The sequence below is a fragment of the Macrobrachium rosenbergii genome, chromosome 56, assembly GCF_040412425.1.
Source record: "Macrobrachium rosenbergii isolate ZJJX-2024 chromosome 56, ASM4041242v1, whole genome shotgun sequence".
In the NCBI taxonomy this organism is placed as follows: domain Eukaryota; kingdom Metazoa; phylum Arthropoda; class Malacostraca; order Decapoda; family Palaemonidae; genus Macrobrachium; species Macrobrachium rosenbergii.
The window spans coordinates 44,059,768-44,076,535 of record NC_089796.1 but is presented as its reverse complement, the minus strand read 5'-3'; the positions used below and the strand labels follow the sequence as shown (position 1 = coordinate 44,076,535).

Below are 16,768 nucleotides of genomic sequence, written 5' to 3'. Positions count from 1 at the left end.
TTAATGATTTCGAACTGAAAAATGGTTCTCAGATCTACTGTAGCAGTTTTGAAACAGAATTGTACACTGAAATATGCCAGATTCAATGAGCTTGTAAGAATATTGATATCATAGGTAGTACCTCTTCTAGTCCATTTTAAATGTACTTAGCAGCAGCTTGAACACTTAAGACTGACAATTTGTGCATCAGAAGGGTCTAGAGGATATTTCCACAGTTTCACTGATGTATGCATAATGTTATTTAAATGTGATGTGGTCCCACCTTTGGGGCAGTCTTGAACCCTCTTTGCAGGAGAGTTGCAACTTACGAAATGCAGATCTGTCATGACTGTCACTAAAAGAACTCTTTTTCATTAGTTTGATTGATTTACGTCAAAACATAATTTAAACTGATTTCGAGGGGTACTTTGACTAGCCACCCCCCCCCTCTTCTAACACAAGAATTCCAAAACTTAAGACTCATCATTCCTAGATTTTATGTTGACTGAACATAAGGTTAAGCTTTCAAACCTCTTGTATATGAGATGTAATAAAAATCTCTGCTAGCTCCCAGACTAAAGGTGTAAGCATTTCCGGTGAGATGCTTATGGAGCAGGCCATAATTTTCATAAGGAACTAAACCTAACGAATGACAGTGATTATTCATAAGTGTTGTTCTACTTTTGATAACACAGCAATTTGTATGTGGAATGAGCTGGCAAGACTTTGTTTACATAGGGTTTTTTTTTCTGTCATCTGGGATTTTTTTGTGGTCCATTGGTAGCCTGGTATAAAGGGTACTGGTTTTGAGAAGTCAGACTGTACTGATAAAATAACTGTATGCTGTAATCAGCAGTCTGGTAAACTAAGAGACTAGTCTTTGAAAAAAAAAGGTAATCTTGTTAGGACATTTTATAAGTGGACAATGACTACCAATTATTTTGTTAGCTTCTTAATGGTAAGAATAGTTCTGATACTTTATTTAGTAAGTAGTGCTCAGTGCATTGTGGATTTTTATGTAAAGCAAGCATATCTTGTAGTTACTGTTGTCTGAATAATGATAAATCTTGTAGTCACCATGTTAATTTTGCAGCTAGCCATGGTACTCATGTAGCATCAATTGCATCGGCCAATTTTCCTGATAATCCTGAGAGAAATGGAATTGCACCAGGAGCGCAGATAGTTTCAATCACTATAGGTATGATAAATTTTTTCTAATTTTTAACAGAATTTTGTGCATAAAAGTGTTTTGCAAAACAGCGCTAATACTTCATAGTTTAAGAATTTTTATCCAAGTAATTCATTTGGATTGGTGTCGTAAACATTTTATTATCATTCCAGGAGATAACCGGATTAGCAGTATGGAAACAGGGACAGCGTTAGCAAGAGCAATGATACGAGTTATGGAAAATCCATATTATAAAGTAGATGTTATCAATATGAGCTACGGTGAACATGCACATTGGTGTAGTTCTGGGTACGTTGGGTTAGGCATTTTATGTATTTTAATGCTGTCTAATTTTTGTAACTCCATAGTTTTGGTGATAGTGAATTTGACCCTGTGGTTTTTTGCCATCTGACTAGTGTGGTACAGTTTTTATCCAGTGTAAATTCATTAACCAAGTAGAGATTTCAATTGTAGCTAGAATGATATAAATGATAAATACTTTTATATTATTTTAGTAAGAGACCTGTAGTTTGTTTTACAGTATGTATTTTTCCTTTGGTTTTCAATGTATTCTATATGTATTATTGAATTAGAAACAATTTCATAATACCTATTTTTATTTTATTTCATATGTGTCAGTGTTATTTAATTTGAAAGTGTTTCATAACATTTATTGTTGTGTTTGGTTTAGGCGCTTAGGAGAGCTAGCTCATGAGGTTGTAAACAAGTATGGTGTAATCTGGGTAGCATCAGCTGGCAACCATGGACCTGCATTGGCTACTGTTGGCGTACCTCCTGATTTTCAAAATGATTCTATCATAGGTGTGGGTGCTTATGTATCTCCTGATATGATGACAGCTGAATACTCCATGATTGAAAAGCTTCCTGGTAAGAGGTTGTGTACAGTACTGTATCATGATAATTGCTGGTCGATTATGGGATGTTTAGTATAAATTTTGTTCAAATATCAGATAATATTACAAAGTTGAATTTTAGGTATTGTTGGAATAAAGTTTTCTTGCTGTGATAGTAAATTCTTCAGTGCCTTTCTAATATTCATGTCTTATATGGAATGGTTAAAATTTAAATAGAGTATCTTCCGACTAATTTTGTGGGGATATTTGATTTTTCTTGATTTTCTTCTTTTTTCTGAGTAGTACGGGGCTGAAATAATTGGTTTATTAATAATATATTAATTATAATTGTACTTTGACTCCTATTGATCAAGGACTAATTATGCAAAATGTTACTGTAGGGTGTCCATATACTTGGTCTTCAAGAGGGCCTACAGCTGATGGTGCAAGAGGGGTAACAGTGTGTGCTCCAGGTGGTGCAATCACTTCAGTTCCAAGATTCACTCTACATAGTAATCAGTTAATGAATGGCACAAGGTGAAAATGAGTCTTGTCACAATTGATTTTAGTTTGGATTAGTTTAACTTTCACTGTTTGAGAGAAGTATGATGGCACACGTTTAAAGCATAAGGTATAAAAGTTGGTTGCTTACATTCAAATTTTTTTCCCTTTTTCTTTCAGTATGGCATCCCCTCACACTGCAGGTTGTGTTGGCTTGATTGTTTCCGCTTTGAAACAGAAAAGCATTCCATATTCTCCATATTCCGTCCGTCGAGCAATAGAGAATACAGCTCTCACCTTAGATGTTGATATCTTTGCTCAAGGTCATGGTTTAATACAGGTTAGTATATAAATATTTTATATATTTTTTATTCTGTATGAGTGTACTTAAGGTGTTTATTTAAATTGCAAATTTCTTGTGAAAAATTGGCAAAGCAATGAGTTATACAAGTTTGCAGGATGTAGATAGGTCTTAAAAGCTAAAAGCTGTTTCTTGTTTTTCAATTTTTGTTAAAAGTTCATTATGTTTGCCACAACAAGTCTTCTCTTATATGCAGCCACATTTGTGGCCTTGGAATATCCAGACACTGCAGTCTTTTGTACCACTGACAGAAGTACTGCAAGTACTGTACATGTGCCTCCTGAATCTGCAGGTCTACAGGAGGTAACTGCTTTACTTGCAGTGTGTGCACATAGCTGTTCAAAGCTAACAATTCCCTGAACTTGGATTTTCCTGCAGGATTGCCTTGAATAAACCTGTTAATCATAATCAACCTTACTTTTATGTAAAACACATTCCAGTTACATCTATTTAAAAGAAGAAAGGTTCCACTTCACATGCTTGCCACAGTCTACTGCCCACCATGAGCTATATTACATGTATAATTTTATTTTTTTCTTACTCTCATCTTTCTTCATGATTTCATTGTAGAGGTGAAGTGAATGGGCAATATATTTTTGACATGTCCACCGTAGCTGGCCATAAGTTCTTTCTGGCTGGTTATTAAAATGGTACTGTACATTCTCACTTTTTGTGTTTTTCCACTTTTTTTTTTTATGAAAGCTCACTCATTTTGCTTCAGTTAGTGTTAGTTCAGTGATGTTGGAAGTTAGTTAAGTAATGATTGGTTAGTTGGTTAACAGATTTTAAGCTTTATTTACAAACAAACACAGAAATAGAATCTAGTAATTATTTTGGTAAGTGCTGTTAAATTGTTATAAAGTGGTATGCTCTTCATATAATTTACCATTCATGGATACCAGAACAAAATTTCATAAATGCCCTACTGAAGTAAGATATGTAATGATTATATATTAATGAAGATTTTTATATAAGTAATTTACCAAGTAATTACATAGCTATAGTTTCCTCTTGCATGGCAGCTTAAATTAAAAAATTCATGGGTAATGCTTCAAAGTTCAGTGCAGACAACTGGTCCCGCCCACTAATGGGAATACCAGGAACGACTTAGCAGACAACCTCATCCTGTTTCTGCCGTGCTCAAGTAAACACAGTGTGGCAATGGCACCTTTGTTCTTAAATTTGCCGGTTGGAAACCAGTTCAAGCCTACAGCTTTCAGGATCAGTATTTTATTGTTTTGTTATTAACCCTTTAACGCCGAAGCCCTATTTACAAAAACGTCTCCCGTATGCCGGCGGCGTTCGGTGATTTAGCGCCGAAGTGGAAAAAAAGTTTCTTTCGAAAAATCACAGCACGCTTAGTTTTTAAGATTAAGAGTTCATTTTTGGCTCATTTTTTTTTGTCATTGCCTGAAGTTTAGTATGCAACCATCAGAAATGAAAAAAAATATCATCATATATAAATATTGGAATATATGACAGCGAAAAAAAAAAACTCGTATATAATTGTATACAAATCGCGCTGTAAGCAAAACGGTTAAAGCTAATGAGTTAATTTTTTTTAGTTGTATTGTACACTAAATTCTGATAAATTTGGTATATAACAAATTTTAAAACGATCAAAGCAACACAGAGAAAATATTATCACAAAATGATGCATGAATTCGTAACGAGCGGACGTAAAAAAATGTTTTTTTAAAAAATTCACCATAAATCGAAATATTGTGCTACAGACTTCCCGTTTGTTGAAAAATGAAGCTAATTGATTGAATATTACTAGACTGTAAGAGTTTTAGCTTACAATTGCAGTTTTCGACCATTTTCGATCGCGCGTTAAAAGTTGACAGAAAGTCGAATTTTTTCTATTTATCGTGATTTATATGGAAATATTTCAAAACCGATAAAAGCTAAAACCATGAGTTATTTTTTGTTGTATTGTACATGAAATTGCACACATTTTCATATATAAAACTTTATGTAACGACTAATATAAAGCGGTGCAAATATTACGACAACGAGACGAAAGAATTTCCGAGATGTTTGGCGAGTTACCGCGCAGAGCGTAAGGAAAATGTTTTTTAAAATTCACCATAAATCGAAATATTGTGCTAGAGACTTCCAATTTATTGCAAAATGAAGTTAAATTATTGAATATTACTAGAATGTAAGAGTTTTAGCTTACAATTGCATTTTTTGACCATTTCGGTCGAGTTAAAGTTGACCGAAGGTTGAAATTTTGGCAGTTATCTTGATTTATGTGAAAATATTTCAAAACTGATAAAAACTACAATCATGAGCTATTTTCTGTTGTATTCTACATGAAATTGCGCACATTTTCATATATAAAAGTTTATGTAACGACTAATGTAAAACGATGCAAACATTACGACAACATGACGAAAGAATTTCAGAGATGTTCGGCCGAGTTACCGCGCAGACGGAAGGAAATTTTTTTTTTTTTTTTTTTTTCAGAAATTCACAATAAATCGAAATATTGTGCTAGAGACTTTCAGTTTGTTGCAAAATGAAGGTACATGATTAAATATTACTAGAATGTAAGAGTTTTAGCTTATAATTGCATTTTTTGACCATTTCAGTCGAGTTAAAGTTGACCGAAGCTTGAAATTTTGGCAGTTATTGTGATTTATATGAAAATATTTCAAAACTGATAAAAGCTACAACCATGAGTTATTTTCTGTTGTATTCTACATGAAATTGCGCACATTTCCATATATAAAACTTTATGTAACGACTAATATAAAACTGCAAACATTACGACAACGTGACGAAAGAATTTCTGGCACGGACGTAAGGAAAAAGTTTTTTTCAGAAATTCACCATAAATCGAAATATTGTGCTAGAGACTTCCAATTGGTTGCAAAATGAAGGTAAATGATTGAATATTACTAGATCGTAAGAGTTTTAGCTTAAAATTGCATTTTTTGACCATTTTGGTCGAGTCAAAGTTGACCGAAGGTTGAAATTTTGGCAGTTATAGTGGTTTATATGAAAATATTTCCAAACTGATAAAAGCTACAACCATGGGTTGTATTTTGCTGTATTGTACATGAAATTGCGCACATTTTCATATATAAAACTTATGTAATGGCTAATATAGAACAGTGCAAAAATTACGACAAAATGATGAAAGAATTTATGAAATTTTCGGCTAAGTTACTGCCCGTGCGTAAGAAAAAATTTTTTTTCAAAAATTCACCATAAATCGAAATATTGTGCTAGAGACTTCCAATTTGTTGCAAAATGAAGGTACATGATTGAATATTACTAGAATGTAAGAGTTTTAGCTTACAATTGCGTTTTTCGACCATTTTGGTCGAGTCAAAGTTGACCGAAGGTTGAAATTTTTTGTAGTCGACGTACGGTACGTCCACTCGGCACCCAACAGACAATTTTAGTCGATGTATGATACGTCCAATAGGCGTTTAAGGGTTAAGATGTGATTCAAGTTTATCATATTTCACTACAGTAGCAATTTTGCAATCAAATGGTTCAACTCCAGTAGCGTCACGCTACCACCTTTACTGGTTAACATAATAAACATAAACATTGCATTCGTTGCCAAACCAATATTTACGGTAATGAATTACTTATCTGCAAGTCTCAATTATTGTTTGTGATGATTTGAGACATGTCTATATGATCATATGATACTCAGTGTTCAACTATTATCGGTAAAGTTAACTTTCTTTTTCCGAATAAAGTAATGTTGTGTTCACTACGAGGCCAACTTTTTTGGTAGTGAATACATATATTATCTGAAGTCTTTATTACGGGTTGCCCAAGGTAGAGGGTTAAGAATACAGATGGCTTAAACGTTGGCTTTAATGGTTCTGGTGCTGTTAAATCATGCTACAACTCGACGGGGCTTCCCCAGTCCCAAACCACAACAACCCACAATGCACCAGTCATTAGATAGCACCCTAGCTTCCACAGAGCTTCAACATGCGCTATATAATACGCAAGACTTAATACATAACAGTCTCAATGTTTGATAGGGTTTGAGATATGTCTGTATGACGGTACTCAGTGTACTTCGAACTATGTCGGTAAAGGTTAACTTTTCTTTTTCTGAGTAGAGTAAAAAACTTTAATGTTGCGTTTGCTACCTCGTTTACTGATTAGTGTAATATAATGTAAATTTTGCGTTCTCTACCAATCCAATATTTTCTGTAATGAATACACATCTGCAATCTTGAATTATGTTGGTTGGGATTTGAGATATGATTGTATGATGATACTGTGTACTTCATAACATTTGTTTGTATAAAATTAATTGAACATATTACTACACCTTCCTGAAAAGTGTAAGGGCAGAAATGCAGTAGGAGAGAATTTTGCTTGATATTTTGATTACAATGAGCTTTAGCAAAAGAAGATATTCTTGAAAGCCAAGAACCGTGTTCTGCTTGCTTCGCCAGTACATATATTATTACACTTTCCTGAAAAGTGTAAGGGTAGGAATGCAGTAGGAGAGAATTGTGCTTAATGTTTTGATTACGATGAGCTTTAGGAAAAGAAGACGTTCTCGACAGCCAAGAACCATGCTCTGGTACTTGCTTCGGCAGTACATACTGTATACTAAACAAGATGACATGAATTATGAAGAGTTCCATATTTTTTAACTCATACTAAGAGCACCCAGGAGCGCTCGCCAGCTCCCAAGCTACTAGCTCACCTGGCGCCAACTGCAGGGCCTGGGCGTTATCAGGCACTCGGCACCACTTACTGAGATCCTGATGCCAACTCTTTCCTAGTGCTGGTCCTTCTGGCTTTTTTTTTTTTTTTTTTTTTTTACCTACTTGCTCCTGCGCCTGGCTCCCTCACTTCCTTCCCATGCCATTGCCAGTCCTGTGTCTGGGTTAACTGTTAAACTTGTAATTATGGTGAAGTATTGTGCAGTGGAGGAGGTGGCTACTCATCCCTTGATGCTCCTAGGCAAAGGTCACTGTCAGACTCCCATGCACCAGGGAGGAGGAGGAGGAGGTATACTGGAAGTCCAAGGGAGGTCGGGGGGGTTTACACACAGGTAGTTGGGGTGACAGACAGCCATTGGAAAGGTACCTTGCTGGATGTGTAGTGAAGGGGTAGCCGTCTGGCCCCTCGGATCTCCTAAACCCAGTCCCAGTCAGACTCCCATGCACCAGGGAGGAGGCATACTGAAGTCCATGAGAGCCCGGAGGGGTTTGCCCCGGGTAGGTGCCCCTCAGTTGAGCCTGCTGTCTGCAGGTGTCAACAAACAGCCATTGGAAAGGTGTCCAAAGAGATGTACTTTTTGAAGGTTTGCTAGCCTTTGGTTAACTCCTTTACTGCAAAACTTCCAATTATGCTTTGCTAGCCATCAGACTTCTCCTTCACTGCAAAGCTGCTGCTTAAGTAGCAGACACTCCTGGCTACAACGCCACGTAGCTACAGGGTAAGTGGAGCCCCGACCAGAGGAATGTGTGGAACTCCAGTATTGGCGCCAAGCGGAACACAGTGCCTGAGCACCCTATAGCTCCAAAGCTCATCTTCATATAGAGCTTCCAGCACCAGCTCTCATGTGTCTGGCGCCAGCCTACTAGTCGCTGATGCCAGTCTCTCTTTAGCTCGGTGCATGTCTTTTCTAGAACAAACTGTTGTTCTTTTTTAAGCGCAATTTCCAATTGAATGCCTAGCTTCAGTCTTCAAGTGGCCGACTCTAGTCTCTGATCATCAGGCGTCCCCCTTCAGTGTCTGACTCCCTCCTTTGAGTGCCACACAACTGCTCTCAGGCGGTTTTGTCTCTTTTTCAGCCTGTTCCACCTTCGCCTAGAGTTCCAGACAGGCCGAATTGCTCCGTTTTGTGACGTCAGTTAGTGTCTCAAAGCACTGTCCTTTGCAGACAGAGACTTTTGTGTACAAATTTATAAGCTTTTTGAAGAAGGCTGTCACCTCTACAAGTAGTTGGGAGTCAGACTTTGGTTTTTTAAGGGAGCAAGACAACTGTTTTTTTTTTCCTTCCCTCCCTCTGATGCTTAGATGGAATTAGTCCTCCTGGTTCAAGTTCTTGTCAAGCTTTTGAAGTAAGGGACTTTCTTGACTGACATCAGGCACAGGGGCTAAAAAGATAGGAGTCTCTCAAGTGTTGTCAAGAGACATCGCTTCACAGCTATTTTCAGACAGCATATATCCTCAGTCCGTTTTTCCCTTCGGTATTACAATGTCTTCCCTCCTGAACGTTCTTTTATGGAAAACTTTTCTTGGGCTCCAGGTAGAAGGAAGCGCCATGAATCCTCTCTCTAGCAGCGCTCCTGACTCACGCTTTATGGCGCTGGCACAGAATCTCGAGTGCCCGACAGCTGTTCCAGAGAGCTCGGGTATTCCGACTCATTCAGAATAAGTATAGTATTTCAAATCGTCAATGTTATCTTATAGCCTAAATGATCTGAAACATACTGACCCAAGTCGTAGCCGAAGTCTATGCTACGGCACCCAGGTTACTTCGTTCCTATGCTAATCCAAACTATGATTATATCAACATTGCATTGTGTATATTAACTAAAAAAATAATATAAACTTAATATTGGCGCATTTAGTTGTTCCTAGCTAGATGTACAGTAGTTAGATTGGCATGAGCACAATCTCTATTTCACGACCCTCATCCAAAGCACACCGCAAGGAATTATCCTTCCATTTAGATATGCATATCTCCTAAAGGAAGTTTCCCTAAATGTACTTTAGGATGAATAGGAATGCTTAAGTGGATTTGTAGGCACTGCTAATTATGGCTGCATTCTTGAGTCCCCAATAGCTCGATCCACTCTGTTTCAAGGTTATGAAGAGACTGACTTCACGGCCGTCTCTGACGACACCAAACCTTTGACTCACCACCGGACAAACAACCAATACTGGTAGTTAAGCACTATTACACATATACTTACAATTGAAACAGCTAAAACAACACCCTTTATTAATAAATACAAACACAACAGAACATAATATCCTTCTTCTACATAATACGCATTTCCACTTGACATAAATTTAAAGAGAATATATAAAACTAAACTACAACTTGCGGAAAAGTACAGTCTGTCTTGTCGAAGTTTCGACATACTCCCTGCAAGAAAAACTTATGCTTACATTATTTACAATAGTCCTGTTCTTATCAGTGCCTTTCTGGCTTCTGCAGCTGTTTGAGCAGTCCTCCTGCTAGGGCAGGTGCTTGACTGAATGTCATCTGTCGCAGGATTAGTTTCCCTTATCTCCTGCCACATCTCTAAGGGGTATAACTTAATTACAGGTCTCATAAGCTGGCTATGTGCTGTTCTTAGAGTAGCCACTCTTGGGACCTTATCTCTCCCCATGTGTAACTCGATCACTTGGCCCAACTTTTCACTTGCTCCTTGGCCCCTTGTCCTGAATGAGGACAACTTCCCCTATCCTGGGCCAAGAGCCATGCACTATTCCTACTCGATGGGTCTCTCTTAACATTGTTAAATACTCCCTCTCCCATCTCTTCCACAAGTCGTCACACAACTTGGATACATAGAGGAATCTTTTCTCGGTGAAGTCTCTCTGTCCATAGGTAGGGTCATCGGAGATCTCTTTCCAATTTACTACTTTTCTTGGGAAGGACTTAAGCTTTCGTCCAAGGATCAAATGGTTAGTGGTTAAAATTTCTAGCTGATTCAAATCCCTGGGTGTGTAACCTAATGGTGTGTCATTGATAATTCCTTTCAGCTCCACCAGCACACAGGTCAGTTCCTCAAAACTGAGCAAGGTTTGGCCTACGATCTTTTTTAGGCAGGACTTCAGAAGTCCTATCAGCCTTTCCCATATAGCACCAAACCATGGTGCTCTTGCTGGAATGAACTTCCAGTTACACTTTATATCTGGTGAGCTTTCCTACCTTTTTTGTACCAACTGCCCCAGTCTTGCCTGCCTCGACCTTCCTGATGAGGAGCCATCCAGGTGACAGATCTAGGCTTCCCACAATGGTGCTTTCCTCATCTTCTAGGAAGGCACTCAGGAGATTGAAGGTTGGCTTTCTGCTAAGAGGGAAAAAAGTAAGGCTTCCTTCGCCTTTCCTCCCTCACGCTTAGTCCGTAGAGGTATCTTTCCTACACCACCGGGGAAGCTCTTTCTGTGGGAGTTTCTGCCTCACCCGAGGGGACTTCTCCAGCCTCATCGACTCTTCCCGACACACGGCGTTTTCTTCGGCAGAACTAAACCACCTTGTCAAGGACCTCTTCAAGGTGTTTGAAGTTTTCAGTTTCTGGGACTGGACAGTGGGAGCGCTAGCTAAGAAGATTGATGATTTCAATGATTCAGTAGGAGATTTTGCCTCAGACTGGTAAGGAGTCCTTTCTTGTGCAGACAAGGCCATCAGGGATGGCTCTCTTGAACTTGCGGCTCTTTTCTCTCTCTGGGGTTTTGAAGAAAAGAGAATTATGGTGCTCCTTTACCACTAAAGGAGTCACTCGGACCCAGAAGTCGGACCTCCAAAAGAAGCCTATTCAGGATCTTCTGGCTCATTCTTCCAAATGCCCCAAGGATTCATATGCGTTTGTTCCAAAGACAGTCTCACCTCTCCAGCAACATCCCTTTCTTGGGAATAAGGCGAAGTCGCAGTCTAGGACCCGCTCCAATGTCCGCTTTTTGGCCAGAACTATAAAGAGGAGCGCAACCAACTCCTTACCCAAGAAATGAGGAAGAAATCCTCCATGCGCAAGTGGGAGCCAGACTTCTTGAGTTTTGAGAGAAGTGGAGTACCAGAGAGGCAGAACAGTAGATTGTCAAGGTTCTGAAGGAGGGCTGCTCCATCCCATTCATGGAGAGCCCCCCTTTTAGCCACTTCTCCCATCTTATTGAAAGCCTTCTCGAGGCTCGGAGAAACATTTAGCCCTTTTGAAGATTGTTTCCTCTCCTTCTGAAGAGAGCCATAGAAGTCGAGGACATCAACTCAGAGGGCTTCTACAACTGTCTGTTTGTGGTCCCCAAATCATTGGAGGTTGGAGACCAATCCTCGACGTAAGTGCCCTCAGTCTCTTCGTCCAGAAGACGAAGTTCAAGATGGAGACGAACCAGTCAGTCCTTTCATCCATTCACCAGGGCGATTGAATGATAACCTTGGATATGCAGGATGCATACTTCCACATCCCCATCCATCCGGACTCCAGGAAGTATCCAAGGTTCATCTTCCACGACAAAATCTTCCAGTTTCGGGCTCTTTGCTTCGGCCTCTCTACGGCACCTCAAGTGTTCAAGTCCTCGCTCCTCTAGCAAAATGACTTCATTTAATAGGCATAAACATCAGTTTATATCTAGACGACTGGCCTCTTTAATCCCCTTCGAGGGAAAAGTGCACGAGGGACTTGAATAAGATTTTTCTCCTCACTCAGGAACTGGACATTATCATTCAGAAGTCCCAGTTGGCCCCCCCCTCACAAGAGATCCTGTATTTGGGGATGAGTCTCAACTCTCAGACTTTACCGGCTTTTCCGTCTGCCAAGAGAATCGCTAGCTGCCTTGAGACGGTCCACAAGTTTCCAGCCCTTTCATCTTGCTCGGCCCATCAGTGGATGAGTCTACTGGGGACTCTGTCATCCATCGAGATGTTCGTCAGGTTAAGCAGACTTCATATGAGAGTTTTGCAATTCTACCTCAAGGCCAACTGGGATAGGGAAACAGCCGGACACCTACGTGTGTCCCATAAACCCAAACAAGGACTTTCAGAAGGAAAGTCCCTTCATCCTCTGAGCCCAGACCTAGACTTCTATTCAGACACCTCGGATCTAGGTTGGGGAGTCTTCTTGGGGAGCCGGTTTCCAAGACGTGGTCCCCAGAAGAACAGAACCTTCACATCAATGTCAGAGAGCTGAAATCAGTTCACTTAGGGCTTCAGTGCTTCTCAACCCTAGTTCACAACAAGACTGTGGTAGTCCATTCAGACAATACCACAGCCCTTACATACATACGAAAGTGAGGCGTCGCTCTCATTTTCTCTCTGCCAGGACAGCAAAAGACCTACTTTGGGCAGGTCAAAATCGAGTGATCCTAACCACTTCACTCGATTTATTCAGGGCAAACTAAATGTTCTGGCGGACACACTGAGCTGTCGGAAGCAGGTCCTTCCCACAGAGTGGACCTTAGATCCCCTGGTCTGTCGGGATCTGTGGAAACTATGGGGCAGGCCGACATTAGACCTATTTGCCACCTCAAAGACCTATCACCTTTGTCTCTTGCTCTCCAGCCCCGAACCCTCTAGCTTGGGCAACAGATGCCATGCTGCAAGATTGGTCCAACTTGACCTGTGTGCCTCTCCACCCTTCAACATGGTCAGGGAAGTGCTGAACAAGTTTCAGGCTCATCACAACATTACGATGACCCTCATAGCCCCGTTCTGGCCCATGAAAGAATGGTTCCCAGACCTGCTACAGTTGTGGGTGGACTTTCCTAGACTCCTGCCCCAAAAACCGTGTCTACTCAGGCAACCTCACTTCAAGAGTTACCACGAAGAGATGTCTGCTCTTGCCCTGACAGGCTTCAGACTGTCAGGATGCCTTGTCAGAGCGAAAAGGTTTTCAAGACATGCTGCCAAGTCTATCGTGAGATGCAGGTGTCAATCTTCTAGCCATGTCTACCAGGCTAAGTGGGTGATTTTCTGAAGCTGGTGTGAAACACACTGTCTCTTCCTCTGAGACATCTGTGACCCAAATTGCAGATTTCCTCCTTTATCTGAGGAGATCTAGGAATCTCTCATCCTCCACCATTAAGGGGTATTGAGCTATGCTTAGCTTAGTGTTTATACACAGGGGCCTGGATCTTTTGTCCGACCCAGATCTGAATGACCTCATCAAGTCCTTTGATAAGTCCAATCAAAGGAAGGAAGATCCGGTCTCCTGGAACCTAGACGTAGTGTTCAAGTGGCTGACAGGTCCCTCTTTTGAACCCTTATGTTCCTCTTCTCGGAGAAACCTTACATGGAAGACTCTCTTCCTCGTGGCCTTGGCTACTGCTAAATATATTAGCAAGATCCAAGCCATCAATAAAAGGTTAGGTTTTTCACAAGGAGATGCAGTTTGTCTTATACCCTTGGATTTTTAGCCAAAAATGAGGACCCATCCAAGCCCTGGCCCCATTCTTTCTCCATTAAGAACGTAACGGACATCCTTGCCTCTGAGGAAGAAAAGAGTTCCTTGTCCTGTAAGGGCTTTGAGATATTACCTGAGCAGGACCAAGAAGATCAGAGGACCATCCAGTAACTTCTGGTGCTTTGTCAAGAACCTGTCTCGCCCTCTGACTAAGAACACATTGCCCTTCTTCCTGAAGGACTTACTTTCTGAGGTGCACTCTCAGATTCAGGAGAACATTTTGCCTACTTTTAAAGTGAAAGCTCATGACATCAAGACAGTCTCTACCTCTTTGCATCTCATTATTTGAAAGAAGTTGAAACAGTGTTTGAAACTTGCAGTACCTTGGGGCCATTATCAGTGGCTGGCATGGTATTAGGGGAGGAAACATAGGAATCAGTTTTTCTCCTACTATCTGGAGTGGTGTTTTCAGTGTAGGTGACAGCATTGTCTGGTTGTTTTTTTATATTTGTACTGCACCCGGGCAAGGGCACTTCTTGTGTATGCTTTGCCAGCGATCAGGCCTTTCCTCTGGTGCAAGGCTCCCACTTAAGAGGTGACCCATGGCTCAACCGCCATGCCACTACAGGTTAAGATGAGCACCAACCACAGGCAGTATTCACTTGCAGTAGCTCTCTTACCAGGTAAGGAAATGACAAGCATTTTTTCAATATTAGCAAATTTTCTATTTCAAAGTCATTACTATACCTTAATTTTTTGGAATAGAATATCCCATGTACTGTATCCCATCCCCATTCAATGTGGGATTCAGCTATGTAATTACTTGCCAAGTTGCTTATATGAAAATGATATTTTCATAATATTATTAAGTTTCAGATATATACTTTCCAAGTAATTACGGAACCGGAGGCCACCCTCCTCCCATCTCATGGACTTAAGGGCACAAACAGAATGAGGTTTTCTACTAAGTCGTTGCCAGTATATATGTAAGTTAATTTTACTGTGAAAATATAATTTTCCTGCAGGAGCATATACAGCAACACCCACAACAACTGATTGTCTGGCAGTTTCTCCACTCTGACCTCCTGATGCTTGGGCATATCACACCAGGCTGGTCAACACAATCCCAGCCCAGACATGATGAGATTCTTCCATGGGCCTAGCCATACAATTGTTTTCACCAGATGGCCAGTCTGTGTTATGATGCAGGTAGTGGTCCATCAACTAACCATGGGAGTGCTTAGAGGATCCATCAGGCGTGATTGTCAAGTTTGGGAAACTTATTAGTTAAGAAGTGTTTGTCAGAGCCTTCATCTGTTTGGTTTGTCCAGTGGTGAAATAATTAAAGAATACTATTTATGAAATGAAATTTAAATTATGCTAATAAGGGTAAACCCTTAAGGCCAGCCATATGAAAGCCAAATGTTGTGGCTTCGTGGGCTGGTTAAATTACCTGATGTGGTGATGATCATGATGAAGAATTCTCCAGGTGCTTCCTCCTCCTCACTCAGAAATGGAGAACAGTGGTTCAGGTGCATCATGGACAAGCATGAGGGTTTTGTTTTAGCAACGACTCTTATGACCACAGGATCGTGACCATGTGACCAGGACTGGGTAAGTGTTGGATGGTACAACCAATGCTAGGTTAACCATGACTAAAACCACAGATGACCAGATATCCTAGGCCAAGCCTGCCGTGGCTATGACATCTGACGCAAGGACATTGTAGACCAGGTCTTACAACCTGGCTATCAAAAAACTTGGCCTTTTACAGTTATGTTGTGAGAAAAGTAATCATGTGAACTACATGGAACTAGATGCTGTGTTCTTATGTCTCCCAGTCTTCACTTGGCAAGTAACTGGTAAAACAAGTGTAAACAGACAACTCAACCATGGTCATCTTTTTTAGATATTGGGAACATGAGAAGTCAGAACCTTGTACCATATAGCAAGTGAAAACTTTGGTTGGTTGGAGGCAACGGCAGGGGAGATCTTTCCTAACTTTGACCTGGGAAGACTCTATAAGCAGACTTCATCAGCAGGAAAAATGAAGTCCATTTAGTGGTCACTGCAACTAGACATATGCAAGGTGCTTCTGTGTTAGTGTCAGTCTCACAGAAATTACCAACCTGCTGTTCCTCCAAGACAGATCCAGGAGCTTGAAAAGCAAATACTTTGATGCACAGCTAGGCGAATCTCGAGGTGTTTGCATTTCCTCTGTTCATACTATGCTGATCTTGGCAGTCCTAGAAAAGCTTGAAAGCTCCAGAAACTTCACAATAAACTTACAGCTCTATTGTGGCCACAACAAGAATGGTTCGTGGACCTCCTTCCCCTGCTGATAGATATCCCAGGAGGATCCCCAAATGAAAGAAGCTTCTCTTTCATTCCTGCTTAAGAGGATTCCTTTTAGCCTGGAAATGCTGGACCTCCACATATGGAGGTCTTTCAGTGAGCCCTCCTAAGATAGACGTTATTTTTGAGGAAAGAGCGGAATCAAACATCAGATCTTGCAAACCATTTCCAACAACCCTGTTACCAGACCAAGTGCAACCAATTATGTAATTGGTGTAGGAAGGTTATTTTTAATCAAGTCTGCCCCTTTTTAGCCAGTCTGTCAGATTTACTCAATATCACTAAGGGCTGCAAAAAACCTCCCTGTGGCTGTATTTAAGTGTATAGAACAGCTTTTTCTCAAATCTTTAAAAATAAGCTGGGGTAGTAGTAACCACTTCATTGAGGGCTATGCCAACATTTTAAGCACACAGCCCTTGGAAGAGGCATCCCAACTGGATCTCATACTGCAGACAGTCCTAGATTTTTGCATCTTTCA

At 40.4% G+C, this 16,768-nt stretch overlaps 1 protein-coding gene across 5 annotated transcripts in view; it reads left to right on the top strand.

The window, feature by feature from the left end:
- The window catches only part of TppII (Tripeptidyl-peptidase II), a 362,245-nt gene that overhangs the window by 121,746 nt on the left and 223,731 nt on the right, over window positions 1–16,768 (top strand). For all 5 annotated transcript variants that reach the window (XM_067100130.1, XM_067100128.1, XM_067100131.1 and 2 more), the window contains exons 7-11: window positions 1,073–1,177; window positions 1,321–1,456; window positions 1,839–2,035; window positions 2,403–2,538; window positions 2,683–2,842. In XM_067100130.1, the coding sequence (XP_066956231.1) occupies window positions 1,073–1,177; window positions 1,321–1,456; window positions 1,839–2,035; window positions 2,403–2,538; window positions 2,683–2,842 (734 nt within the window). The remainder of the gene's footprint in view (window positions 1–1,072; window positions 1,178–1,320; window positions 1,457–1,838; window positions 2,036–2,402; window positions 2,539–2,682; window positions 2,843–16,768) is intronic.